A 27,411-nucleotide genomic window follows, 5' to 3' on the forward strand; every position below is an offset into this window, starting at 1 on the left:
GGCTTTTCTAGTTTCTTTTCCTCTACATTTGTTTCAGAATGAGCTTGTTAATTTCTGTAAAATTCCTTCTGGTATTCTGATTGAAACACAGAGACAGTTTGGGGAGAATTGACATTGTGATATTGAATCTTCCCATTCATGACCTATATTTAGACATTCTTTGATTTCTTTTATCAGTGTCTTACAGTTTTTAGCATAGTTTCTACATATACTTTGTTAGATTTATACCCAAGTATTTCATGTTTTTGAGTGATGTTGTGATACTCTTTACATTTTTTTTTACATTTTCTATTTTTATTTGTTCATTGATAGCACATAGAACTGCTACTTGTATCCTGTTACCTTACTAAACTCACTCACTAGTTCTGCTAGCTTTGTTTTAAGTTCTGTGGGATTTTATAATGTAGAAGGTAATTCTGCAAAGACAGTTTCGTTTCTTTCCAACCTGGAGTTCTTTTATTTTTTTTTTCTCCCCTTGCCTTATTGCATTGGCTATAACCTTCATTTCACTGTCAAGTAGAAGTAGTGTGAATGTTCATCCTTATCTTTGTAAGGGAAAAGCTGTACTCTTAAGATGGCCGACCAAACCAGCAAGGGAATTCCAGTCCCTGTCTCAGAGCCCTTCCAAGTTCTTCTTCCCTATCCTGTTTCCTGTGCCTAAAGTTCCAAGTATGAGGAAGTAGAAGGGTATAAATTATTCTCCTGGCTTGTGCTTGGGGCTCAGACCTTTGGAGATCACTCTCCTCAGAGCCTGCCAGTGTTAAATAAACCTCCTAACCTCCAAAGTCTCTTGAGTGCTGCCTGATTCTTCCATCAGGACCCTGTCCAGGTTCTTTAACACCTTGTTTTTGATTTTAGGAGGAAAGCAATTGATTTTTCACTGTCAGGTGTGATGCAAGCTGTATGTTTTTTTCACAGTTTGGTTTCATTTTTGTGTTTTGTTTTTAGTAGATATCCTTTATCAAGCTTGAAGATAATAAGCTTTATCAACAAGCTTGTTGAAAGTTTTTGTTATGGACAAGTATTGAATTTTGTCCTACTTTTCGTGCACCTGTTGAGATGATTACATATTTTATCTTATTTGGTCTTTTGCTATGGTGAATTATATTTTGTTTGACTGAGAAAGTTTTTCTTCAGTTTTGAAGGTATTCTTGCTGGGTGTAGAATTCTAGATTGACAGTTTTTTTTCTGTCAGCATTTTAATGATGTCTGGCTTTCATAGTTTCTAAAGTTCTTATCCTGTTCCTCTGTATATAATAGGTCTTTTTCACTGTGGCTGCTTTTAAGCATTTTCTTCATCTTTAATTCTTCTTTCCTGCAGTTTAAATATGATGTGTCTAGGTGTTGGTTTCTGTTGTTTGTTTGATGTATGGTGTTCAGTGCTTGGTGTTCTCTGAGCTTTTTGGATCTGTGGCTAGGCATACTTTATTAATTTTAGAAAATTCTTGGCTATTATCTTTTTAAACATTGCTTGTCACAGTTCTTTTTTATTTCCTGGGATTTCAAATACACATATGTTAGGACTATTTGATATTTTCCCATAGTACTTGAGTGCTGTCTTCTGCTTTGTTTTGTTTTCAGGCTCTCCTTTTTTGTTTGTTTGTTTCAGTTTGAGTAATTTCTGCTGATCCATCTTTACTTATTCTTTCCATGGCTGTGTTGAGTCTACTGATAAGGCCACTGAAGGTTTTTATTTATGTTAGTGTGTTTTTCTAGCATTTCCATTTGGTTGATTCTTCTAGTTTCTGCCTCTTTGCTTAAATTGCCCATCTTGTACATGTTGTCCACATTTGCCTTTATAACTTTTAACATAATCATAATTACCTTAAATTCCATGTATGGTAGTTTCAACATCAGGGTCATATCTGAATCCGATTCTCTTGGTTGCTTTGTCTCTTAACAGTGCAAGTTAAATTTGTTTCATTTTTGATTTTTGTGTTTTGCTCTTTTTTTTTTCCTTTGGTTAAAAATCTGTGTATTTTGTATAGAGTAGTAAATAGTATTTATGCCTGGAAATGAGTGTGCTTTATCTTTTGCTGAAGATGTTTGCATGTGTGTTGAGGGGAGAGGGGTTTGAGCCAGCCCTGTCTGGTCAGGATTTTGAGCTGAGTTTTGGTTTGACCATAGGCTTCAACTTTTCCTTGTATTACCTTGTGTTTAGGGTGGGGTTTGTTTTGCCAAAGAGTTTTTCTTAATGTCTGCTCTCCCCTTGGCTTTAGATCTTCCCTTTGAACTTGTATCTCAGATAAGTCTCTGTGCTTTTGTTCCTCTCACAGTAGTCAATTGCTGTAATGTTTTATTAGCCTGTTGTTGGGGGGAGAGGAGGAAGGCATGGCATTTTTTTGTTGATATGGTTCAGTTTCAGTTTTAGGTAGATGCTTTCCACGAGTCTCAGAGGGGTGGTTCTTTTTCAGCAGTCTTGCCCCTTTTTTAGGGGTAGAGGTGTTAGTGTTTTTGTTTGTTTACTTTCCTTAGCTGCGTGGACCTTTACCTGCTGCCTGAGGGAAACAGGATTTGCTACCTTTCCCAGGCTACTTAAGGGTTTTTTTTTTCCCTCTAGGGGAGGTAGGCAAGAAAGATCCAGCTGGGGCTTGGTACTTTTCCCACATGGACTGGTAACTTATTTCTCCCAAGTCTGCACTACAAGGCTAGACTTAGACTTCTCTTGTCTCTTGCCTAGTCCTTAGTGATTTGAGCCTCCTTTTTGAGGTCTGTGTAAAAGATTTTGTGAATGGTGAGAACTCCTCTTGTTCCTGTGTTTGCCAAGCATTCTGTCTTCTCCTGGTAGTCCATATTTGGCCTTTAGCAACTTTTAAAACATTTTAACTGAGTTCTTCATACTGGCTTTTATGGCATCTTGTGTTCACTGTAATTAAGAAAGTGTTTATGTTCTGTCTCTCCTTTGAGGACCCTGTCTTCTTTCCTTAGCTTTTGGGTGGGTTGCTTGTCCTTGCTTCTTTGATGAGTTCCGGAAAATTTATGATTGTACACATTTTCCACATTTTATTTTATTTGTGTTAAAGGTGGAAATGACATTCTCCAGCTTTCTATATCATAAACAGTGTCTGGAAGTCCTACTTATTTGAGGATGGGATTTTGATATGGCATTTTTGTTGATCAGAATACCATTTAAATCTGTCCTTTTCAGTTTCTACTCTCAAATTGTTGTTTTTGTTCTTAATTCATTTATTCTACAAAAAAAATTTATTTTGATTCTGTCTTATATGTCCAGGCACTGTATTAAGTGTGGGGGATACAGTGATGGGCAGGAAGACATAATTCCTTCTTTAATGAACATACAGTACAATGGTGAGGACCAGAGAATTAAAGAAGTAATTATTATCAAATACAGGAGCTATAACAGAGGTATATGGCAAAGACACCTCACCTAATCTAAAATGATTAGGTAAAGCTCTTAAAGAATAATGATAGAGTCCTAAAGGTTAAGTAGAAATTAGTTGAAGTTGGTTAGGAGGCTGCTGGGGAGTAGACTAGGTAGAGGAAAGAAATTGTGTAGAGCCTAAGAAGAAAAAAAACAAAAACAAAAAAACAGAAAACCAATAACATGGAGAGTTGAAGAATCTGAAAGAAGTTTGATGTGGCTGTATGGCATATGAAGACAGGAGTGACAAAAGCTAAGAGAAATTGGAGCCAGGTTAAAAAGAGTCTTGTAAGCCATGTTTAAAAAAGTTGAGTTTATCATAAGAATGATGGGAAGTCATTGAAAGATTTTAGGGAGGGGGATGCCTGAGCAGGTAATGGATTTAAAAGGGTCATAATTGATGCAAGGTGAAGAATAGAAAGTAAGCAACACAGAGAGGCCAGTTAGATGGATTTTTAAGGTAATTTAGGCATTTGTATGAATGGGTTTAACTTGGAGTAGTTATGGGGAAAACTACACAGCTTGAAGAGATACTCAGGATAAGATCAGTGGAACTTGTCAAATGATTGAGTATGGAAAGAGAGAGAGAAGAAGAAGACTTGAAGTATATTGAGTAAAAGTCTTTGAGGAAACCTTTCTTCTTTTCTTTAGATCTGGGGTTAGTTGCTTGACCTGTGACCTTGCTTCTCTGATGAGTTCAAGAAAATTTGTGATTGTGCACATTTTCCACCATTTATTTTGAATGTATTATGGGTGGGAATGGTATTCTAGCTTTCTACATCATCAGCAGTGTCCAGAAGTCCTGCTTATTTGAGGGTGTTTCTGCAGAACTTCCAAATTTCCTTTGTTCCCTAAGAAAGGAAGCAGAAAGAAAATATATTTGGTTTACTTATTTATTTGTTTGTTTATGTGACAGAGAGAGGGAGAGACAGTGAGAGAGGGAACACAAGCTTGGGGAGTGGGAGAGGGAGAAGCAGGCTCCCTGCCGAGCAGGGAACCCAACACAGGACTCGATCCCAGGACACCAGTATCAAGACCTGAGCCAAAGGCAGACGCTTAAAATCTGAGCCACCCAGGTGCCCCAGTGGTTTACCTTAATTATACCACCATTCATGGCCCATGATTCAAAATTCACTGAGGTTTTGGGTGGAAGTAAGTCAGAAAAGGAGACAAGGAAAATATAAATAATATGTAAGCCATGGTGAATAAAGTTAGCTCTTTTCACTGATTGGGTTTGAGTACTGAAAAAAATATAAGACCGTTTAATTCCTTCAGTGTTGATGTTTAGCCTGTTGGCATATAAACAAATAAAATCTGCAAACTGGCTTCCTTGCTTTTTTGGAGCAAAAATAGCATACAATCGATCTTCTGAAAGAGCTGTTGCATGTAGAGAGAAATTTACTATATTTAATCACTTAATTTCCTTGTTTTTCCCAGATGTTTTTACTCAACATTTTGTGTGGTAGTGATACCTTCAGAAAAGTATTAGAGAGTACAAGTCTTCTAAGACTCCACCAAGTGTCACCGAAGTAGTGACCACTGCCACCAATAGCTGTGGCAAGTTTTATACAGAATGCAGTGGTGGATGCTAACAGTGTTTTCAGAGTTTTGGAGGAGCACAGTCTTAATTTTCAAAAAAAGGGGAAGTTAGTGATAAATGGCCTCATATGAGTCAAGATTTCAGGGGATTGAGTTAGGAAAGTATGTGTAGATCTCATGAAGGTAAACAATTTTCCTTAATTTTACTTCTCAGAATGATGAAATAAAAAACAAATATGGTATGTTATCACACTGTTAGTGTGATTCAGAAAATGCAAGAATTGTTTTGTTGAGGGTATCCTGTAGGGTGTGGAGTTTTGAGCAGTTATGAACTTAACTATCAGTTAAATCTGGATTTCAGTTCTGGCTCCAGTGCTTACTAGCTAGTTGTTTGACGTTGATTCTTAGTTGTGTTACCTTTAAAATGGTAGTAGTTGTACATATCTTAAGGACTTGTTTATGATGGTTAAATGAATTATTATATATGAACACTTAGCATAGTGCTTAATTCATCATCTTTTTAAATGCAGTACAAATTTAAATTATGTTGCCATATACAGTTCTTTAAATTCAACATACTATAAGGTTTTTATAATCTGGGAAACATTTATAGTCTTAGTACTTTTCAGCATCTTGTAATTGGAATATGTCTGTGTATGTTAACTATCTGTAAAAATGGGTAATACTTTAAAAATATAGAGCATCATTTCTTTGATGGTGGTAGTACATTATGGTATTCTGGAATGAACCAGATATGGGGGATAGGGCTTTAGCCTGGCTCTGGTTTAATATTGCTCTCACTGTTAGTTTATACATAAGGTCTCTTTCTGTAAAGAGATATGTACCATGTGTTACATACACAAGTTAAGAAAGGTCCACTTGTGGGAAACTAGGTAATGAATTGTATAAAAAAATAGTACAATGAATAAATGAATAAAGAATTCTTAACTTTCATTGAGAATACTTTGACTTATTGAGTCTCAAGGAGAGACATCTGGATTAATACTGGTTTGTGTTAGGAACATTTGTATTTATACTCATTTATTTACCAATCATTTATTGAATGACATCCATTGCCAGGAGTGGTGCTGGGCACTGAGTGTATAATAGTGATAAGGCATGTCTTGCTTTCAAGGAGCTAGGGTAGAATTGAGAGTCAGGTGAGCTAGTAGTTTGGTATGGCAGCAGGGAACAGAAAATACCTACCCCACATTTACTCAGGGAATATTTATTGACATCTGCAGCATACAACAGGCATTCAGAGAGATCATCTGGGGCTGCATCTCAAAAGGGGCAGTCCTAAATCATCCTTGGCAAGTAGATCTTCAAATGGTAATGGAGAATCTTGGATTTGGATTCACTGTAGAGCAGGCATGGTGTAATCTTAGACAAGGCTAGACCTCTGAAAACTTCCTGAACAGCTTTGTTGACCCACTGGTATACCTCTGACTTTTCTTTCTTTCATAGCCCAATTATGTTTTTTGGAGCAGCTTTTGAAGAAGTGAAAGGTGGTAGTTAGGGCTTCTGATCTTCTAAGCATCAGCTCATTGATACAGTTACTCCTAACTATTTTTTCCCCCTCAAAGGATTGTCAGAGATACTAAAGCTGATGGTACTAAACACACTGGGTTGTTCGTATTGTCATAAGGCAGCAAAGCATATCTCCAAAAGTAGAGTTAGGAGCACACACACTGGGGTCAGATTATTTAGATTAGAATCAGCCACATTCTAATTCTTTGGCCTTTGACGTATTATTTAACATCCTTGCTCAGTTTTCTCATCTATAAAATTGAACCAGTAATAATACCACTTTGTAGAGTTTTGGGAAGGCTTGAATGAGGGTGATACTATTTGAATATCATCAAATAAGCAAATAATGTGAAAGGGGGCCAAAATAGGTATCATAAGGTTCAGATATTAAAGTTCATACAATTTGCTCAAATAAGAGGCATCTCTGATCCTTACTTAGGAGGCTTTTGTTCTTGGGGTGCCTGGGTGGCTCAGTGGGTTAAGCCATTGCCTTTGGCTCAAGTCATGATCCTGGAGTCCTGGGGTCGAGTTCTGCATTGGGCTCCCAGCTCTGACAGGAGTCTGCTTCTCCCTCTGACCTTCTCCCCTCTCATGCTCTCTCTCTCTCTCAAGTAAATATAAATAAAGCCTTTAAAAAAAAGCTTTTTATTTTTATTTTATATATACTTTGAACAATGGAATTTGCAGCACTCACTAGATTGAGAGAAATGAAAATGCTTGGAGTGTCAAGACATGACAGGTGGTGAAGAGGCAGAAACAATGAAAAGCAGGTATTCTACTAAAAAAAATAGTAATCCGAAGGTCATAATATGGTTGTGTTGTATGTGGGCTGAGAGCAGACTTTCACTGTGAATAAGGCCCTGATGTGTTACTTTATACATGGCCAGTTTAGCAGTTTGGATAATACTTCCCATTAATGAATCTGTTTCTTCCATACCTTTCAGTAAAATCTATACAAGGTCCTCTAAATGAGTGTCTAAAACTTACTTTTTCAGTCCAGGGTATGTTAAAAGAAGGCCTTAGAGTCATCTCTTCAATTATAGATATTAAAACTATCACAAATTATTGTCTTTATTCTGTTAATTTAAAATATAAAATATATTTTGTAAACCTGGTTTGGATAGAAATAAGAATAAGCCTTCACATGGATGTAGGAATTATTTTGTGTCTTCGAGTATAAAATATGTCATTGTATTAACTAGTGCAAGTGCATTTACGGAAGGATGCATTAAGAAAACTACAGCAGAATCAGTTGTGGTTCATTAGCAGATTTTATAGTTTTTAAATATGAAGCCATTTCTCTGCTGTCCAAGTATAATTTTTTATGTTATTATATCACACACAAGTGCCTCTGTGTTATATTTAGGTCAAGTATATTTTAAAGTGAAGCTCTTTTGCAGAGGAAGGACATTTCTTGTTTTCTTTATCTGCAGAAGTGTATTCAACCGTGGGTAGAGGACCTTAAAAGTGTGGGTATAGATATATTCCTAATATTATTATTTTGCTAAAGACTCCTGGTAAGGTGGTAGAACCTTCTGGTGTCTTACTCATGTTTTACTTTGCCCTTTATTTTGTTCTACAACAAAAATTTCAAATAATTTTAAACAGAGAATGTTTTCTATGCCTGCTGTGAAAATTTCTGACATGAATGTGCTTTTTAGTATTTTTCAAAGTCAGTCAAGTAAAACAACTTAGTGAATAAACTGATTTTAAATTATGATAAGACTACAGTTTTTTAAATTAAAGTAAAATAAAATAGACTAGAAAATAAGACCAGTGCAAATAGTAAGGGTGTTTTATGGAATTTGTTTCAGTCTCATCTATGTGTGTGAATCTACTATGTCATGATGTGAAATGTCTTTAGCTGGAGTGTAAGAAAAAATTAGAAAAAACTGGCTTAGAAAGCCTAACAGGAATCTATTCTGATAAGTCTCACTCACAAAGCTTTTTAAAAAATACAGAAAGGCCTGGGAGAATATATAGCAATATGTTAATAGTTAATCTTTGTAAGGTGAGAATACAGCTTTTTTATTTGGGGGTTTATTGCATAATGCTTTTGCATTAAGGGAAATACCAGAAAAACTTTACTTTTTTAGTTAGTTTTATACTTTATTAATTTTTTTCTTAAAATGAGATTTTCCCTCTATCACAGACCTTTCTTTGAGCCATTTATAACTTTATAAAAAAGGTAACCTGTCTGAAAAAAAACCTCTATTTTTTTTTCTTTTTTTTAATTTGGAGACTTCATTCCTCAGGTAGTAGCCCATAGTGACCAAGTAAAAGAACTTTGTAATCTAACTTGGATATCAGAACACTGAGTACTCTGTACAAGTATGTAAATGGGTTTTAACTGCTGCATTCCCAAGATTATGACCCAGTACTCCAAAGTTATATATGTCCATTGTTGAAAAAGCAGAATTTAGGTATTTGTGAGTGAATTCAAGCGACTGAGGAACTGATTTTGTAATCCTGAACTTTACTAAGGTGCAAATAACTTTCAAGAAAGATGTTGAATATGTGAGCTTGATTTATGTATAAATACTGAGGCTCACAGTACTTTAGCTGTCCTGAGGTGAATAATTGAGCTCTTCATAATATTATATTCTACTTAACACAGCCTTTGCGTTTCATTTGGCTTCTGGGATACTACATGCTTCTGTTCCTCTTGTTTTCTTCTTCATTCTCCTTGCTGGCCACATTTCCTCTTCCTGACATCTAAAGGTCATAGTTTTCCCCCATGACTCAATCCCCGTGGCCTTTTTTCTCTGTCACTCCCTAGGTGGTAGTCTTACCTCGTTCCTTGGCTTGAATCCTTATGACAGTGACTCGCAAAATTTTATTTCCCAATTCTTGCACCTCCCCTGAGCTTTAGACTCTATTTCCAGTTGCTTCCTTAGCAACTATATAGGATGACCAGCAAGCATTCAGATTTAAAATGTCCAGATCACAACTCTTGATTTCTCTTTTCCTATTTCCTTTCACCAGTCTTCTGTAGCTTAGTAAATGTAACTGTCTTCACCGAGGTTGATCAGACCAAACTCTCCAAGTGACTCCTCTTTTCCCTTCACATCCCATATGGTCATTCCACCAAACCTTTGTTAGCTTTGCCTTCAGTATATATCATTACTCTGGCTACTTCTTGTGACCTCCTCTGTTGAAGGAGACATGCTGCATGCCTATTAGTTATTATACTTTTTTTTTTTTTTTTAACAGATTTTCCTTCTTCTACTCTTACCTTTATATTCAGTTCCTCACATTTCTGCCAGAATGATCTTTAGCAAAGGTGAGTCAGATCCTGTCATTCTCTTGCTGAAACCTTTTAGTGATTTTCAACATGTTCAAAATAAATTTCCAAAGCTCTTGCCTTGGCCTGTGAGCCCCTACTTGTTTTGGCCTTTAGCTATCTTAGAGTCTTCTTACTTTATTGTTACTATACCTATTTTCTTGTTATACCTTGAATGTTTCAAGCTTGTCTTGTCTCAGTGCTTTTGCACTTGCTCTTCTTTTTTCTTAGAATTTCTCTTTTCCCTAGATAATTCGTGTGACTCACTGAATCAGTTCAAGTATCAGCTCAGGTATTAACTCCTCGGAGTGGTCTTCTCTGCTTTACTGTATGGTTTTGCCTTCTAAAATAGCCATAGACCCCATCACTCTATATCTGTGTCCCTGCCATTTTACTTCATTGCATTTATCAGCATCAGGTGTTAAATGTTTAAACATTTCTTTCTTTTTTTAATTAATTAATTACTTTTTATTTTTTATCAACATATAATGTATTATTAGCCCCAGGGGTACAGGTCCATGAATCTCCAAGTTTGCACACTTCACAGCACTCACCATAGCACATACCCTCCCCAATGTCCATAACCCAACCACCCTCTCCCTCCCCCCTCCCCCCGGCAACCCTCAGTTTGTTTTGTGAGAGTAAGAATCTCTTATAGTTTGTCTCCCTCCCAATCTCATCTTGTTTCATTTATTCTTTTCCTACCCCCCAAACCCCCCATGTTGCTTCTCGACTTTCTCATATTAGGGAGTTCATATGATAGTTGTCTTTCTCTGATTGACTTATTTCGCTAAGCATAATACCCACTAGTTCCATACGTGTCGTCGCAAATGGCAAGATTTCATTTCTTTTGATGGCTGCATAGTATTCCATTGTGTGTATGTATGTGTGTATGTGTGTGTGTGTGTGTGTGTGTGTGTGTGTATACCACCTCTTCTTTATCCATTCATCTGTTGATGGACATCTAGGTTAAACGTTTATTTCTTATCTCCACTACTACAGCGTAAGCTCCATGAGACCAGAGACTTTCATTTGTTTATCATTGTGTTCCCGGTGCCTAAGACGGGATTTGTCACATAATAGGTTTTCAATAAATGTTTGTGGAATGAATACATACATCTGTGGGGCCCCAGATCTCAACTGGAGGTTAGGGAAACATCATCTGTCAAGAAGTCTCATTTGCCATGATTGGATAGGTATTCGTTTAGTGTCAAATGTACTGTTCTGACATTGTAGACACAAAGATAGAAAGACATTAGCCCTACACTGAAGGAACTTCATTTTTAGAAGAGAGCCAGATATGCAAACCCTAACTATAAAAGCAATATGATAATTGCTTTGGTAAAGGTATAGGTAAAGGTGTATAGTGGGAACTTACTGGTAGTACCAGAGCATATCAGGGAGAGTCAGTAATGAAGTTGCAGAGGAGGTAACCTTTAAGGTGAGAGTTGAGAGACAGGAGACCATTAGGCAAGCATCCAACAGAGAAGGTTGTAAGTCTTAAACCACAGAGATGGGAGAAGGCAGCTGGGCATGTTTCTAGTCATATGAGGGTATGGAATTGATGGTATATAAAGTCTGAAATTAGGAGTGGCTGGAGTTGAAACTAGGCAGATACATAGTTCTAGGGGTCGCAGTGAAGTTACAGCACATAGGGGCAAATATGCTGTGCAGGATACTCGACAGTGTGTATGTGGTAAGGAACCACGGAAGAATTTTGTACAAGGAAACGGCCAAACCTAATTTTTATTTTAGAAAATTACTGGAAACAGTGTAGAAGTAGAATGAACAGGGCTTGGTAACTGATTGAAATGTCAGGGATAATGACTTCCAGGTTGCTGGTGTGACAACTGGGTTGACAGTGATTCCATTCACCCTGCTTTGAGATTGGGAATGGAAGAGCACTGAATCTTTCTGAGGGGATAGCTAGAATTTAAAAGTATATCATTATTTTAGTGCTCAAAAATCTGTTAGTTTACTTGTGTCACTTAATATATCTTGCATATTACCTTTTATTATAAACATTATTAAATTTACTTTTTTTTTTTTAAAGATTTTATTTATTTATTTGACAGACAGAGATCACAAGTTTGCAGAGAGGCAGGCAGAGAGAGAGGGGGAAGCAGGCCTCCCGCAGAGCAGAAAGCCCGATTCGGGGCTTGATCCCAGGACTCTAGGATCATGACCTGAGCTGAAGGCAGAGACTTTAACCCACTGAGCCACCCAGGTGCCCCTTAAATTTACTTTTAAGATATCTTTATTTCTTACAAATGGACATACATGATGTTGAACTGAAAGATTTTGGCATGTCTTAGTTTTGCCAGTTTGTAAGTAGACCAGTGAGAATAAGAATGCTTTTGATAGAATAACAACACAAAGGAAGCTTTATTATTATGTAAAGAAATAATTCTAAATCTAGGGCCCTCAATAGTTTTAAACATATATGGAAAAAATGCACCGAAATTTGAGTTGAGGATAACTTTTACCATATAGTTAATGTTGTTTAATCAGTCTTATTTTCTGATTTGTGAAATATAAGTAGCCTTTACTTCTTTTGATGCTTTATTTTTCTGATCATTGTGAACTTACAGAACGTTAAAGTATTTCATATGTGCAGAAATAATAAGCTTATCTACACATTTATGTTTTAGCTGATTTCTTGGTTTGGTGTATTACTTTGTTGTAAGTGGAAAATTCTGTAACAGGTAAGACATGAGAGGAAAAAGAGACTGTTATTGTGGTCTTAAGGTTATGGCAAGATTTTAGACCAGTGCTGTTGCATTAAATATATAGCCCAGCCCACAAATATAAGCCTCATCTGTAATTGTAAATTCTGTAGTAGACATATTTAAAAATACAAAAATAAACAGATGAAGTTAATGTTAATGTCTTTTATTTAACTCATTATATTCAAAATAGTATCACTTCAATGTATATAAATTTAAAAATATTAGTGAGATATTTTCTTTTTATTTTTGGGGGGGTACCAGGCCTTTGGAATTCAAGGGGTATTTTACATTCATAGCACATCTCAATTTAGACTGACCACTTTTCAAATGCTCAATATCTACATGTGGCTAGTGGTTATGTATTGGACAGTGTTGTTCTAGATCATTCTTGGACCAAAGAGTAGAAGTTGGCTCACCATTCTGCAACATTTGAGGGTATCTTTCCAACATAAAGTAATTTATATGCCACTTGTTTTATTATACTGTCAAGTATATTAAAGAAGTCGCTTTTTTCTCCATTCATCATTTTCCTACTTGGAGTGCTTTTGTCCAATCAAGTCTGTTTATCAATTTTCATTATCTTTGCTTTCTCCTACAGCAATTCATGGTAATGGCCTCTTACACAAAAACAACAGCACATCTTTAAATTTTAGGGATTTTGTTTTTAATTACAAAAAAGTGTAATTATTGTAACAAATTCAAACACTATTAAGGTATGTGTGTGAAAAGATAATTAATCCTTAATTCTTTTTCATCTGTCATTTTCTGCTTTCCAAGGGGTAACCACTGTTAACAGTTTAGATGATACTCTTTCTCCCCTTAGAAATATACATTTATGACGGGCACCTGGGTGGCTCAGTGGGTTAAGCCTCTGCCTTTGGCCCAGGTTGTAATCTCAGGGTCCTGGGATGGAGCCCTGCATTGGGCTCTCTGCTCAGCAGGGAGCCTGCTTCCCCCTCTCTCTGCTTGCCTCTCTGACTACTTGTGCTCTCTCTCTTTCTGTCAAATAAATAAATAAAATCTTAAAAAAAGAAAAAAGAAATACACATTTATGAGAAGTTCTAGGTGAGAAAATTGCTACTTTGAAAATACCTCTTAAAGTAATGAAAAAAAGATTTGGTAGTGACAATTTTCTAAAATAAAAACATTTATCTTACCACATATTTAATAAAATTTAGGTTTTCATTATGGCTGTCCTTTAACAAAGAATGATATATTTTGGTATAATTTTTCCACTAAAATTGTATGATAGTCTAATAGCATCCTTTGCTTTGGTTGATTTTCTTATTATCATTACAGAGTAGACCTATCACATTGGTTTAGGAAAACCGTTGAGAGCTTTAGCAGTTTCTCAAGGGATTTTTCTTCATCCCTTGACATTTTCTTTCTTCTTTCCTGTTCTGTCATCATCCTTGTTGCATTTTCCCTTCTTCAGTTTTTACTGGTTTGATTCAGCCAGATCTTCATTCCCAAGGGTTTTGCTGTGAGATGAACGCTTCCTTCAATATTATTTTCGTAGACTTCATGAAATCCTACATTTTTTCAAGATTGGCATTTTCACTTTACAACTGAGTTGGATTGTGTTTACTTTGAATTATGGGATGTTTATAGCATGAGACTTTTCGTGAGATAGTGATAGACAAAACCAGGATATATAGTTGGAGTAGGTGTTAGTGTTAGGTAGAAATGGGTTTTATAGGTGATCAAGGCACATTTTGAATATTGTAATAAGGGGTTTTGATTCTGCGAACTTGTAACTTAAGGAACTCGACTACCTATTTAAATAATAGCTAACTTTCATCGAGACTTTACCATGACTGGCAAATTTGTATACATGGATCATTTTATTTAATCTGTTCTGTGTGCCTATGAAATAATTCTGTTATTATCCTCTGAGTAAACTAAGGATTAGAGTGGTAACTTTTGCCCCAATAAAGTTAGTTGTCCAAGGAAAGGGCTAATCAAGTGTGGGGCTGGGATTCTAACCTGGGATTCTAAGCCTGTATTGACTGTTCACTATGTATGTGTGCGCACACATGCACACATACCTGCACACACACTTGTGCCAAAAAAAAAGAAAAAGAAAAAATGATTGGATTATAATTTTCTTTTTTAACTTAATATTATGTTTTGGATATAGGTCCATTTATGAATGGACCATACTTTTAAGGAGTTACTCCTGTTTAGATTGTTTACAGTTTTTGTTTATTGTTTATATTGCTGTTGCTGGTGTTCTTGAGAACTAAGAAGCTTAGATTGCAATAGCCATGTGGGAAATAGGAGTGGAGCCACTGGGCTTAGGACAGATGAGTTAGAAACTGAGTTTACAGCGAAATAAGTCAATCAGAGAAAGACAACTATCATATCATCTCCCTGATATGAGGAAGTGGAGATGCAACATGGGGGGTAAAGGGGGTAGGAGAAGAATGAATGAAACAAGATGGGATTGGGAGGGAGACAAACCATAAGTGACTCTTTTTTTTTTTTTTTAAAGCTTTTATTTATTTATTTGACAGAGAGAGATCACAGGTAAGTAGAGAGGTTGGCAGAGAGAGAGAGAGAGAGAGAGAGAGAGAGAGAAGCAGGCTCCCCGCCGAGCAGAGAGCCCGATGTGGGACTCGATCCCAGGACCCTGAGATCATGACCTGAGCCGAAGGCAGCGGCTTAACCCACTGAGCCACCCAGGCGCCCCCATAAGTGACTCTTAATCTCACAAAACAAACTGAGGGTTGCTGGGGGGAGGGGGTTTGGGAGAGGGGGGTGGGGTTAAGGACATTGGGGAGGGTTTGTGCAATGGTGAGTGCTGTGAAGTGTGTAAACCTGGCGATTCACAGTTCACAGACCTGTACCCCTGGCGATAAAAATACATTATATGTTAATTAAAAAAAAAAAAGAAAAGAAAAGAAACTGAGTTTACCCCCTAAAGCCTTAATACTCAAAAGGTTGTGCTCCGCTCAGAGGATAGACTAGAAAAAAAAAAAAAAACCAGGGTTACAGAAAGAAATTAAGAAGCTTTTCCGTTTTCACCTGGGTTCCGAGTGAAGTGGAAAAGGTCCCTGAGACTTTTTGTAGCTGCTGTTGTTGGTGTTTCATAGTTCTACTTACTGAATGGTCCAGAAAACAAACCTCAGTCTTAAAATTGGCATTAATATAAAAAATAAAATTTAAAAATTTAAAATAAATGGCATTAATGTAGAACCAGTCGGTAGAGGAACACTTGTAGTCTCACTTATTAAATTCCCATAGATAAAGCCCCACTGGTGTTGAGCTCACTGACCCAAAGTTAGAGAAGATGATGACGAAAGACCGTTCTTTAAGCAAAACTCAGTGATACAAAACACAGCAGAATTAAATCCTCAAGAATTTTGAAAGTAGAACTGTTAAATAATAAATACTTGGTATTATAATAAAAATTAATAAAAGAAAAAGCAAATGCCACAATTATAATGAATATAATAAACATTTAAAAATAAAATGGAAATTTTATTTAAATTTAAAAATGATTAAATGATTAAAGAAGTCTCACTTCTTTTTAAAAATGATTAAATGTTTAATCATTTAAAAATGATTAAAGATAAAAAGAAAACAAATATCAGAACAACATCAACACAGCTGTTCAAAAGACATAAGATCAGGGGGGTTAGAGGGGTGATAGGAGGTAAATATGACTTCTGTGACAAAACCTTAGTCATTCATATTTAAGAACTGGATAAGATAAAATACAGAACAGGCAAATTTGGAGAGAAAACTAGTGATGGGGAAGGTGGACCTGAAGGTATTGACTTGAATGAATAGAATTGGTAAAAAGACTCAGAGCTAAAATACTCAAATTCAAGAAGCATAGTCTTGTCCTAGGAGAAAAATAATACTAAAAACATACTTAAACATAGTATAGTTGACACTATATTCATAGTAGACACTTGAACACCAAATACCTAAGAGATTATTTTAAGAACATCTTGAGAGTAAACAGATTACCTACAAACCTATAACAGACTGACAACACATTTCTTAATAGTAACAATGAAAGTCAAAATCCATTAAAGGATGGGAACAGTGTAAAGATATTTTCAGACAAAAACTAAGAGTACACATGGAAGGCATTGTGAAATAAAAAACATTGTATGGTTGTATAGGAGACAAATACAAATAATGATTAACTTTAGATACTTAGATAAGCACTCATGTTAAAACACTAACGGACTAGAAATAAGATTTTAGAGCCTTTTGAGCAGTAGGAAAAAAGAACTTGATCAACCTTAAAGAAAGCATGAAAATAAGAAAATTATAAAAAGTAGGATAAATGAAAAGGAAGCACAAAATAAAAAGGTAGAGTTACTTCCAGATGTATCCATAATTGCAATAAATACAAATGGACTAAATTCTCAATTAAAAGACTGACATTGACAGAGTGGGTAAAGAATGCACTGTTAAGTTGTATTCGTTTTTGCAAAGGATGAACCTAAAACATGGTGAGACAAGTTGAAAGTAAAAAGCAAAAAAAAAAAAAAAAAAAAAAGGTTAAAAAGGCAAGATACCTCATGATACCAATGAAAGTTACATAGTTATATTCCTTTCAGACAAAAGCCTCTTTAGTAGGGCTTGCTGCATAATGGTAAAAGTGACAATTTACCAGGAAAGAGGAAGAATTCTAAATATAAGTGATAACATCAAAAATTATATAAAAATATAAAAAAAATACAAAAACAGAGAAACCATTAAATCTACAAACAGGTACTTTATATATACATCTCAGTGATTAAGCCAGCCCATAATAAGTAAGGATATGATTTGAACAATGCTTTAATAAATATGATTTAGTAAACACACACACAAAATACCCATGATTAATTAAGTGGACAGAAAATAAGTAAGGATACCATTTGAATAATACTTGAGTACATTTGATTAATGATTACACAGCCCCCCAAAGTTTAGTAGGGATACATTATTTTTAGGCACGGATGAGACATTTACCAAAATTGACCTTTTACCAAACCATAAAACAAAATCAACAAATTTTGAAGAATTGATCTCATTTTGACTACAATGTAATTAAGTTGGAAATCAACTTAAAATGGATATATTGGCAGATACTTCTGAATAACTTAGGAGACAGAAAAAGCATAGAAATAGGTATTTTTGTTACCCTTTCTGGTTATCAAAAAGCTTGTGAGATCTAAAAGGGCTTAGACACAATGACCAACCCAGTAGCAATAAACTCATGTTAGTGCCCAGATTGTAGTTTTAAAGTACTATTTTTTATTAAAATGAACTAGGGCTTCTTGAAAAATGTGGCTGATTCCAGCTCTAGGTAGGCCATAGTAGGACATTTTGTCATAAAAAAAGGAAAAGAAGAAACTTCTTTTCACAGTTTGACTAACTCTTCTTGTCAAGAGACAATTTGAGATTATGTAAAAAGGGCCCTCTGATGGGGCTGCCATTGGCCAAGATAGTTTGAGCTTCAAGAAGAATATTGCAGTGGATTGAAGCACATTAAATTAAAATCAACAAAATGTTGGTCACCTTTGGAAGATGCCATGGAACCAGTTCATTCAGAAGCTGGTAAAGTATTCTGTGTTACCCATATAAACTACCTCAGAGTCACAAAATAGTTGATGAAAGTTTATTATAAAAGAATTTCAGCTAATAAATACAAGAAGAACAATAGCTAGAATGTCATCATTTTGTAAACCCTGATGAAATAGTTTATCTTGGCACTATTCATCAGGGGTTGCTAAAACCATTGGGTGACAGTCTGATACAAAGCTTTATGGTGAATGGTTCAGGCTGACAGTACAGGAACCCATTGATCAATGTTAACATTAGAAGAAGGAGACAATCAGATATTATAGCTTTCCGATGTGATGTGATAGGAAGTTCATTGCACCATTTAAGACATATTTTTGCTATAAAAAAATTAAACCCAAATCCTGTCAAGCCTCTAGATCAACCGCTACTTTATAGGAAATACAGAGACTATATATAAGAATTTATTGAACAATACTGCAAGAATGTAATCAGCAAACTCCAGAATATGGGAAATTCTATAGGACAAATAGCCCGGTTTCTTTAACAAATGAATGGCAAGATAGGAAAACAAAAACAGATTGACAGGTACCTATAAATTAAAAGACAGCATATAGATCTTTTTGGATCCTGATTTTAACAAACCAAGTGTTCAAAAAAGGCAGGCTGTTGGCAAAATTTGGGCACTGGAAATGTGATGATATAAGGAATTATCCCCCCCCCCCCATTTTAAGGTATATATTGGTATTATGATTTTGTTTAAAAAAAATATATATAAGTCTTTTAAAGATAGATACCGAGATACTTAAGGGTGAAATGAAATATTTGGGAACATGTGCACAGATAAAATGAAACACTGGCCATGACTTGAAGCTGAAGGATGGGTATTTAATAGTCATTATAAATGTTTTCTCTTTATATATGTTTGAAAATTTTTGTAATACATAAGTAATAACAGCAACAACAAAAACTTTAGAATATAGCTAATTAAGTCACTAACTTGGGAAGTTAATCAAAGAAGAACAGAATTGTCCCAAAGAAAATTGAAGGAAGAAAATAATAAAGATGAGAGCTGAGAGCAGAAATTAATGATACAGAAATGATACTGAGAAGATCCTTTTTCTGTTTATTAACATACGTGAATTGATTGTGCCTTGCCTCCTTCCCAAAGGAATTTGAGATGACTTTAAAAAGGAGCAGAGAAATAAATATTACCAGACATCTGGGATGGATTAATCATTGTATTTGTATACCCAACTTAATTTTGGTATCTTCTGGAAAAGAGCAGAAAGGGACATGTTTGCTATACCTACTAGAGGGATTATGTTAACTTTATCTGAGTGACATGTCTTTTCCCCTTTTTCATACATGTGAGGTGGGGTAAGATGACAACACCTTTGATCTGCAACATTTCCTCTATCAACCAACTGTGAAAACAGATTTTAACTTTGAATTTTAACTTAGGAAATCTTAGCTTTTGTGGTGAGTGAAGATACGTGGTTTACTTCTGCATTCAGGAAAAAAGCCAAGGATTGACTAGTAAATGCGAAGGGACTTTCAGAGTTTGAAAGATCATTTTGCAACCATCATAATAAAGATTAGATCAGATTAGAATCATTAGTGGATGCTAAATCTAGGGATGCTAAATCCTTTGATGAGGAACAGGATATTCACGTGCTCTTGGAGGGTTACCCCACGACTGCTTTTAGTTGAAAGGGAGAAAATACACAGTAATTACTCTGTAGAGAAATTGGACAATACCTTGACCACAGGTAATCAAAATAAAGTCACCAGTGAAGGACAGATGGGAATCATGTGCCTCCAGATGTGATGCCCTGAGGACATTTGACCCTCTGTGTACTATTCTGAGCATATATAACCTAATATGGGTGAAAATGTACAACCTCAATCTAATCATGAGAAATGTCAGACAAACCTTAAATGAGGGATGTTCTATTAAAAAAAAGGGTGGGAGGGGGAGCAGTTTTCCAAAATGCCAGTGTCATAAAATACAGTGAGAGGCTTTGGAAACATTCTAGAAGGTAGGAGGCTAAAGAGATGTAAATAGATGCATTACCAGATTCTAAACTGGATCCATTACTGGAGAGGGAAATATGCTCTAAAGGACATTACTGGATCAGCCAACAAAATTGGAATACCTGTATTTGATTTGATAGAACTTCCATGTTAAATTTCCCGACATTGTTAACTGTATAATATGCCTGCTTATAGAAAATATACTCTGAAGTATTTGAAGATAAAGGGCCATGTTGTCTGTACTTTGCCCTCAGAAAGTTTAGAAAAAAATTCGTGTGTGTGTGTGTGTGTGTGTGTAGAGAGTGGGAACATGCATGATTGCAAATGATAAGCAAATGGGGTAAAGTTACCAGTAGATAAATACAGGTAAAAGATGTACAGGTGCTCTCTGTAGTATTTTTACTTCTGTAACTTATATAATATGAAATTATTTCCAAGTAAAAAGGCAAAATATATGCTGTTGTTATGATGCATTTTAATGAGCTAACAAAGTGATAGTGCTTCATTTGTTCTTGAAGAATGAATGGTCTACATGCCCATTAGGCAGTTTCTCTCAAATAATAGATTTCCCAAGTGAGCCATTGGTAAGTACTGGATCAAATCAGTTCATGGTTGAATTAGCCAATGAATGCCCTAAGTGCCAGTATTCTCTGTTGTTGATTGAAGAGGGTTCCATATGTTTTATATGCCAAACATGGACAAATAGCATTAAAATTCTGTTATAAAGATGTAAGAGCCTGATTTGTTTTGTGCTAGTTCACTTACTCATGAAGATGGGGTGGAGAGGTACTTGAGGAAATTACTGATTATTTTTTCTCAAGGAATATTTGAAACCATAGAAGTAATTGGACAGGTTCTCACATATGATCCCAGTGTTCAGAAGTATAGTATAGAAAAAGATGGTTTGACCTAAAATATTTTAAAGGTATATGTTAGCAGTTAGCTGCCCATCATTAACAGATGAATCTTTATCTCTTTTAGATAATATAATTTTAAACAGAATTGCATGCTGATGGCCATTCCAGGATAAGTTGACTGCAAAATACACCCCAAATAACTGATTCTCTACTTCAGTTAAGAAGGAAACTGGACCAATAAAAGCATGTGGAATATTGTAAAAAAAAATTAAAACCATGTTAAAGAGAGAAATAAAACATCAAGTGCTATTAGTAAATACTGAGTGGGAAATTTTTAATCTAAGTTATTTTTTAAAAATTGTTTATGACAGGCACCTCTTCTCTTCTTGTTAAAGGCCTTTCGTGCCTAGAGTTGCAAAAGTTCACAAAAACACACCAAGGCTTTAAACTGAATTGGCATTATCTTGAAAGTCCACAAGATGGGGATGCTCCTCTTTTTTTGTAGGTCTGTGTTATTATGAAAGAATTGTTTTAGCCAGTGGTATATTGGAGAATCTCTTACTGGCCTGAGAGCTGACTATTAAAATTTTAGGAATTACGCAAACTGATTGTTAAACACAGCCATCGTTAAAAATTAAATTACATAGCTTGTTAAATAAATGGCATGTATAAAAAGGTAGTAGATACTTAAAATTCATTACTTCCTAATTATTTCACTATATTTTACTATGATTTATGTTCTTGAAGCTATTTATTAATATTGTATCTTTAGGTTGAAATACTGTATTATGGTGTGCTACTGTGTGTCTTTTCCCAGCTCTGTTTTTAGTGATGTTACAGTGATAGCTTGAAATTAGCTATGGTGGGAATATTTACATCATAGAGTTAGGCAAATGCCATAAATCAGGGCTTGATTTATTGTATATTGCTTGTCTAGGTGTAAGGTGATGGAGAAAATGCTAATAATGCAAACTTAAAGGTGTCATGTCTTTAGCTATTACATTTACATAGCTCAAAAATTTGAAAATATATTTTGCAGTTCAAAAATGATTATCCACTTCAGCAACGATGTTACATTGTTGACATCATTGATGTAAGTGAAAATATCAACCAGTACTTGGAATTCCATGTGGATATGTATTTAGCTGGTTGCTAAACATGTTTCAGCACATTGCTGGTCATGGCATAATTGAGTTCGGTGTGTTGGTAAGAAGTGGGTGGTATAAATTTATTATGCTTTTTTTCAGCTTTAGGAAATCATATCATGACATGTGGGCATTAATTAAGAAAAAAGAAAGGTTGAGTTTTAAAAGTCATTAGCTATAGCACAAATAATTTTAAGTTTGAAGCCTTTGATTATATGTCTACTGTAGAACAGAAATAGAATCATAGAATTTCAAGTTCAAAGAATGCTTAAAATAAATCCAGACCCATTTAGAGATAGAAATTCTTTTCTCCAGTGTATCAGTCAGTCATCCAGACTATAGAGATGGAGCTCATTACCTGATAATAGTGTTGGAGAGCTCTTAGAGTTCTGTATATTGAGCTAACCTGTTTTCCTTTAATTTCTACCAGTTGGTTCTGGTGCTGACTTCTGAGAAACACAGAAGAGAACATTTATTTCCTCTGTAGAACAACCAGCCCTTCAGGTATAAAGGTAGTTTGGATGTTTCCATTTAGACCTCTTTGGGCAAGAAGTATATCTTTATTTAGTTCCTTTTTTTTTTTTTTTAAGATTTTATTTATTTATTTGACAGACAGAGATCACAAGTAGGCAGAGAGGTAGGCAGAGAGAGAGGAAGGGAAGCAGGCTCCCTGCTGAGCAGAGAGCCCGATGCAGGGGTGGATCCTAGAACCCTAGAATCGTGACCTGAGCTGAAGGCAGAGGCTTTAACCCACTGAGCCACCCAGGCGCCCCTATTTAGTTCCATTAACTGTATTTTGTGTGGTATTTTTTCTGAGCTCTGTAATCTAAGATTGTGAAGCCTTTAAATCTTTTTTTTTTGTGCAAATTATACACAAGTCAAGTGTTGGGTTGTTTCTTTTAAATCAAAGTAGATCTTTGTACTTACTCCTATTGCTTTCAGCACAGCATTCCAGATCGTAGAAATATTAAATTGTAATTTTACCATTTTTGGTGTTTATTAATCATATTGACTTTATGTCAGTTGCAGGTTTGATAAGCAGTGTTTATTGTTTATATTCAAATTATTGTTTAAAATGTTGAATTTCAAAGGACTGTGGGGACACAGGTCACCTTCAGATAACCCTAAGTTCTCTTTTACCTATTATTTTTTGCTGTGGGTGCTACTAGTTCTATTAATTAGCCTACATTTTCCATCTTATATGCAGAAGTTCATCATGATGTATATTGTCAGATGCTTTGCTGAGATCAAGACACATGATGTCTGTGGGATCTCCGCCAATGAAATACACTTCAGTACTTCTGTTTTTGAAAAGTAGGCATTTTCCAAAATCCTGGCATGTCTAAATGTTAAAGTTCTATTCCCCACAATCGGAAAGATAGAAAATCCATCATGAATTGTGGGTTAGATAATAATGAAGATACCAGAAGAGAAAAGGGATAGGAGAATTCCTGGGAACACTTGATGGTCAGGGTCATGGTATATACTTGGGCTGAAAAGAAAAAAGCCTGTGCTGTAAGAGCCCAGCATTTTCACTGAGCAAGTATTCTGGATCAGGTGAGAAATTAGGGATCTGGAAATAGTTTCTCTCTTGTTATCTATTTCCTTTGATGTGTATGGTGAACTCTTAACAATAAGTACTTCTGAGTGTATAAGGGTATTTCTTTGCTGTGGAGTGTACCTCCTTATTCTCTTTGTTGTGGATACACTAATACTTCATAGTTTTATTTTGAAGATTAAAAGAACTCAATATGAAGTTGACTGGCACATTCTCTTGTATTTTTCTTATAGTAGATTTAGGTTTATTTAACCATTTGTTAAAATTTTCTCCCTTTGTTAATTTCCATTGACCAGGCGTGGTGGAGGTTGTCAAGCAATTACTAATGTGAGTGGTCTTATCCCATTTCTTTTTTTTTTTTTTTTAAGATTTTATTTATTTATTTGAGAGAGAGAGAGAACATGAGAAAGGGGAGGGTCAGAGGGAGAAGGAGACTCTCTGCCGAGCAGCTAGTCTGATGTGGGACTCAATCCCTGGACTCCAGGATCATGCTCTGAGTCCAAGGCAGTCGCTTAACCAACTGAGCCACCCAGGTGCCCCTCTCATCCCAGTGCTTGGTCTCCACTCTCTTTCTTCCTGCTGATGCTGTTTTTTATTGCTATTAGAAGAAAAATTTATAGTAGGTCATTTGATTAAATAGTAAACTTCTTCTAGAAAGCAGTCCTGGATTCGTTGTCTCATTTTCTCACCTACATTTGAGTTATTTTTAAAATTCTTACTTATATGTATACATTTATGTTGAACTGATGAGTTTTTAGGGCTCCTCTTTGCATATACTTTTCAGTGTAAGTTCTGGTCTCTAGCAATAGGGAGGTAATAGTGTTTTATGAGTACTTAATAGCTGGCAGTCACTTTTTGAATAATTGTTTTATTTAACCAAGATAAAGCTACTTGTTAAAAAGGTAGAAAGGACTTGGGACGTAGAGATAAAGGGTTTTGGGATATGAAGAAGGAGGATATATGGATAATAAAATTCATGGGCTCATGAGTTATTTTGGAATTTACTTTCCTTAGTTGCATTAATTACTTTATGGCAGGTTTTGCTTTCTTTTAACTTGAGGGTTTCTGTTTCTATAGGATGGATTAGTAGGCCCTCTACCTAGCCTTTAAAAATCTTTTGGTTCAATACATTGTAATTAGTTTTTGGTAATTGAATTATTCTCTCTTCTTGCAGATTGAGGTGGTACCATGCAGCAAGCAGCAGAGAGATGCAGAGTTCGAGTCAGAAGGCCTGACATGGCACTTTATGTACCTAAAGCTCGAAGAAGTGTAGTGCTGCTCAAGTCAGGTGATGAGGAAAAAAGCTGTGGTCCACTTAGCTCTGTGGTGAAAGAAGAACAAAAAGAGGATTGTTTCTTCCAAAAGGAGATCTTCAGAGACAAATCTGAGACTCAGAGACTAAGCATTAATCCTGAAAAAAAGGAGCACAACCGTAGAGAAGGAAAGAAGTTTTCAACAAAATTAAGAAAAGACGTGTGCCTTCAAGAAAGAAAGAAAGATAGGATTTGTGTTAAGAGGCAAACTACAGGATCCAAAGAAACATTATGCCAAGGACGTCAGGAGGGTGTCCCAAAACCCAGGATACCTTTACAAAGACATTTTAAACCAAAGGAGGTGGAATGTTTGGAGGTTGAAGCCACAGATGTGACGGGACCTGGGAAGTTGCTTCTATCTCGGTCTTTTTCAGAAATGAATGAGGCCCAGGTTCTAAACAGACCATTCCGAAATGTGGAATTCTGTGATGTCAGTAGGCATGAATTAAGTGGCGAAACATTTGAAAGCAGAGGTTTAGAAAGCAGAATTGAAACTGATGCCAAAGTTGTGGAGCTACTATCGCAGTTTCCTAGAGTTTTTAATTGTGTGTTGAAATCTGAGAGTATGATAGTACCTGTAAAATTGAATTCTGATTCTGTAATTGCACAACAAAGCATGCAAACATCGTGTGGAATGTTGACTCCCAGTAGTGGAGGCATTACTGCTATTTCTGTTCCTGGAAGTCCAGGTGGTGTCACTGACCAAACTTGTGTAGACTTTGAAGCTGAGAATGTTAGTGAGGTAGCCAACAACACAGATTTCATCTTGGGTCAGAGTGGTATAGATTCCATTCCTGAGACTCTAGATAACATCTCTCATAAAACGACTATAGTCAGCAAATTAGAGAGCGTAAATGGCATTTTTGATCCTGCAGTGATTAGAGAATGTGAGGAGAATGACAGCACTGCTGATGACTTATGTATAAAGTATGAACCTTCTGATACAGCTCTCCTTGCTCATGAAACAGATACAGATGAGTCGAAGAGTGTAGGTGACATTACTAATAAAGCATGTAAGATGGACATTACAGATGTCCCATCTGATCAAATAACTATGGACAGCCCTTGTGTAGTTGCAGTTAGAACAGCTGATGAGGTCTGCAGTAACACAGGTAGTTTCTCAAAATACTTAGAAATGAGTGCAGATGCAGCCCCTCTTCATGTAGCTAGATGTGGGAATGATGTGGAAAATTCCAGCAGCCTGACTGCTTGCTCAGATACTTACCCTGAGAGTATTTCCTCTGGTTTCACAGAGTCAACAGGAAAGTTGATAGAGAGCTTGTCAGATTGTGCTTCCTCCTTACCTATAAAGAAGATTGCTGGTAGTAATTGTAACACTTTTTTGGACTCTGAACTCAGTACGTTAAATGGGACAAAAGTACTTTCAGACAGTGCCTCAGGCAATGATCTGGATTGTACTGGTGATACAACAGAGGCATTGCACGAACTAAAAACTGCTGAAGAGTTCAAAACAAAAGAGGAAGATGACTCAGAGAATATGGAATTTGGTGTATCTTTTCCTGATATAGAAACTGTATCTATGGAAACATCCATGGAACCGAAAGCAACGGAAATGGCTCGTGTGGAGGGAAGTGCTGCTACTGAGGAGAGCTGGGAGTCTTTGTTTAATGATGATGGTGACTGCCTGGATCCACGTCTTCTACAAGAGGTCTGTTCAGTAGAAGCTGCTCAGTGTTTACATGATTTATAGATTCGTAGAGCCTGATATTTGGGGGGTAATTTTGATAGACATTTGTGCACACTCATATATTTACTCACTATATCCAGTGAGGCTTCCTGTGGTAAACAAATGGGATTGTAGATTGAGAAGAGAATGCCTGATAGATCTTACCAAGTAAAACATACCGAATTGAGCTGTACTTATAAAAGCCACGTCCTGAGAGATCTTACTGAGTAGATTAGGGATGCATTTAATGGGTTCTGACTATCTGTTGCGGGGATACAGAGGGAAACTTCTTCAGAAGGGCTCTTCTACATTGACAAGCTGTATTTTACACAGGCCTATTTGAGGGAGGAGAATAACTTATTATTATTTATATTTATTGCGTTTTTCGGGGAAACATTGCAATGTTGTTAGACACTGTGGAGGGAAGGAAGGAGAGAAGGGAAGGGTAAAATAAGGGAAGGTGTGATTGTTTTTATGTAGTTTATGCTGAGTTAAATTAATGTGTAAATGATTGTTGAGTACATACAGAAAATATAAGTGAATAATGCCATGCTGGTTAGAGTTCATAAATACAAAATGTTGGGTTTGAAGACATTTTAGAAATTATTTAATTCTTTTCATTTTCTTAATTTAGACATTCACTCTATATCCAATATTTAAATTCCTTACCACAAATAACAATCATTGGTTTTAAATAGAAGAACCACTTCCCCCTTCATTCCTTATAGTGGGTTCACATAACCTTTGTCTGGAAGGAGAAAAAATAATTTCCCTGTGAAGTCCCCAATTTTGGAAATGAGGAAATTGAAGCTTAGTGGTCAT

At 35.8% G+C, this 27,411-nt stretch overlaps 1 protein-coding gene across 5 annotated transcripts in view; it reads left to right on the forward strand.

Annotated features, from left to right (window-relative positions):
* The window catches only part of R3HCC1L (R3H domain and coiled-coil containing 1 like), a 92,991-nt gene that overhangs the window by 32,875 nt on the left and 32,705 nt on the right, over positions 1–27,411 (forward strand). For 4 of the 5 annotated variants that reach the window (XM_059398307.1, XM_059398311.1, XM_059398308.1 and 1 more), the window contains one exon: positions 24,764–26,571. In XM_059398307.1, the coding sequence (XP_059254290.1) occupies positions 24,778–26,571 (1,794 nt within the window). In that variant the 5' untranslated portion in view covers positions 24,764–24,777. Of the gene's footprint in view, positions 1–23,885; positions 23,917–24,763; positions 26,572–27,411 lie in introns of those variants that run through there. The other variant, XM_059398309.1, reaches the window with a different exon arrangement.

The sequence above is a fragment of the Mustela nigripes genome, chromosome 4, assembly GCF_022355385.1.
Source record: "Mustela nigripes isolate SB6536 chromosome 4, MUSNIG.SB6536, whole genome shotgun sequence".
Classification (NCBI taxonomy): Eukaryota; Metazoa; Chordata; class Mammalia; order Carnivora; family Mustelidae; genus Mustela; species Mustela nigripes.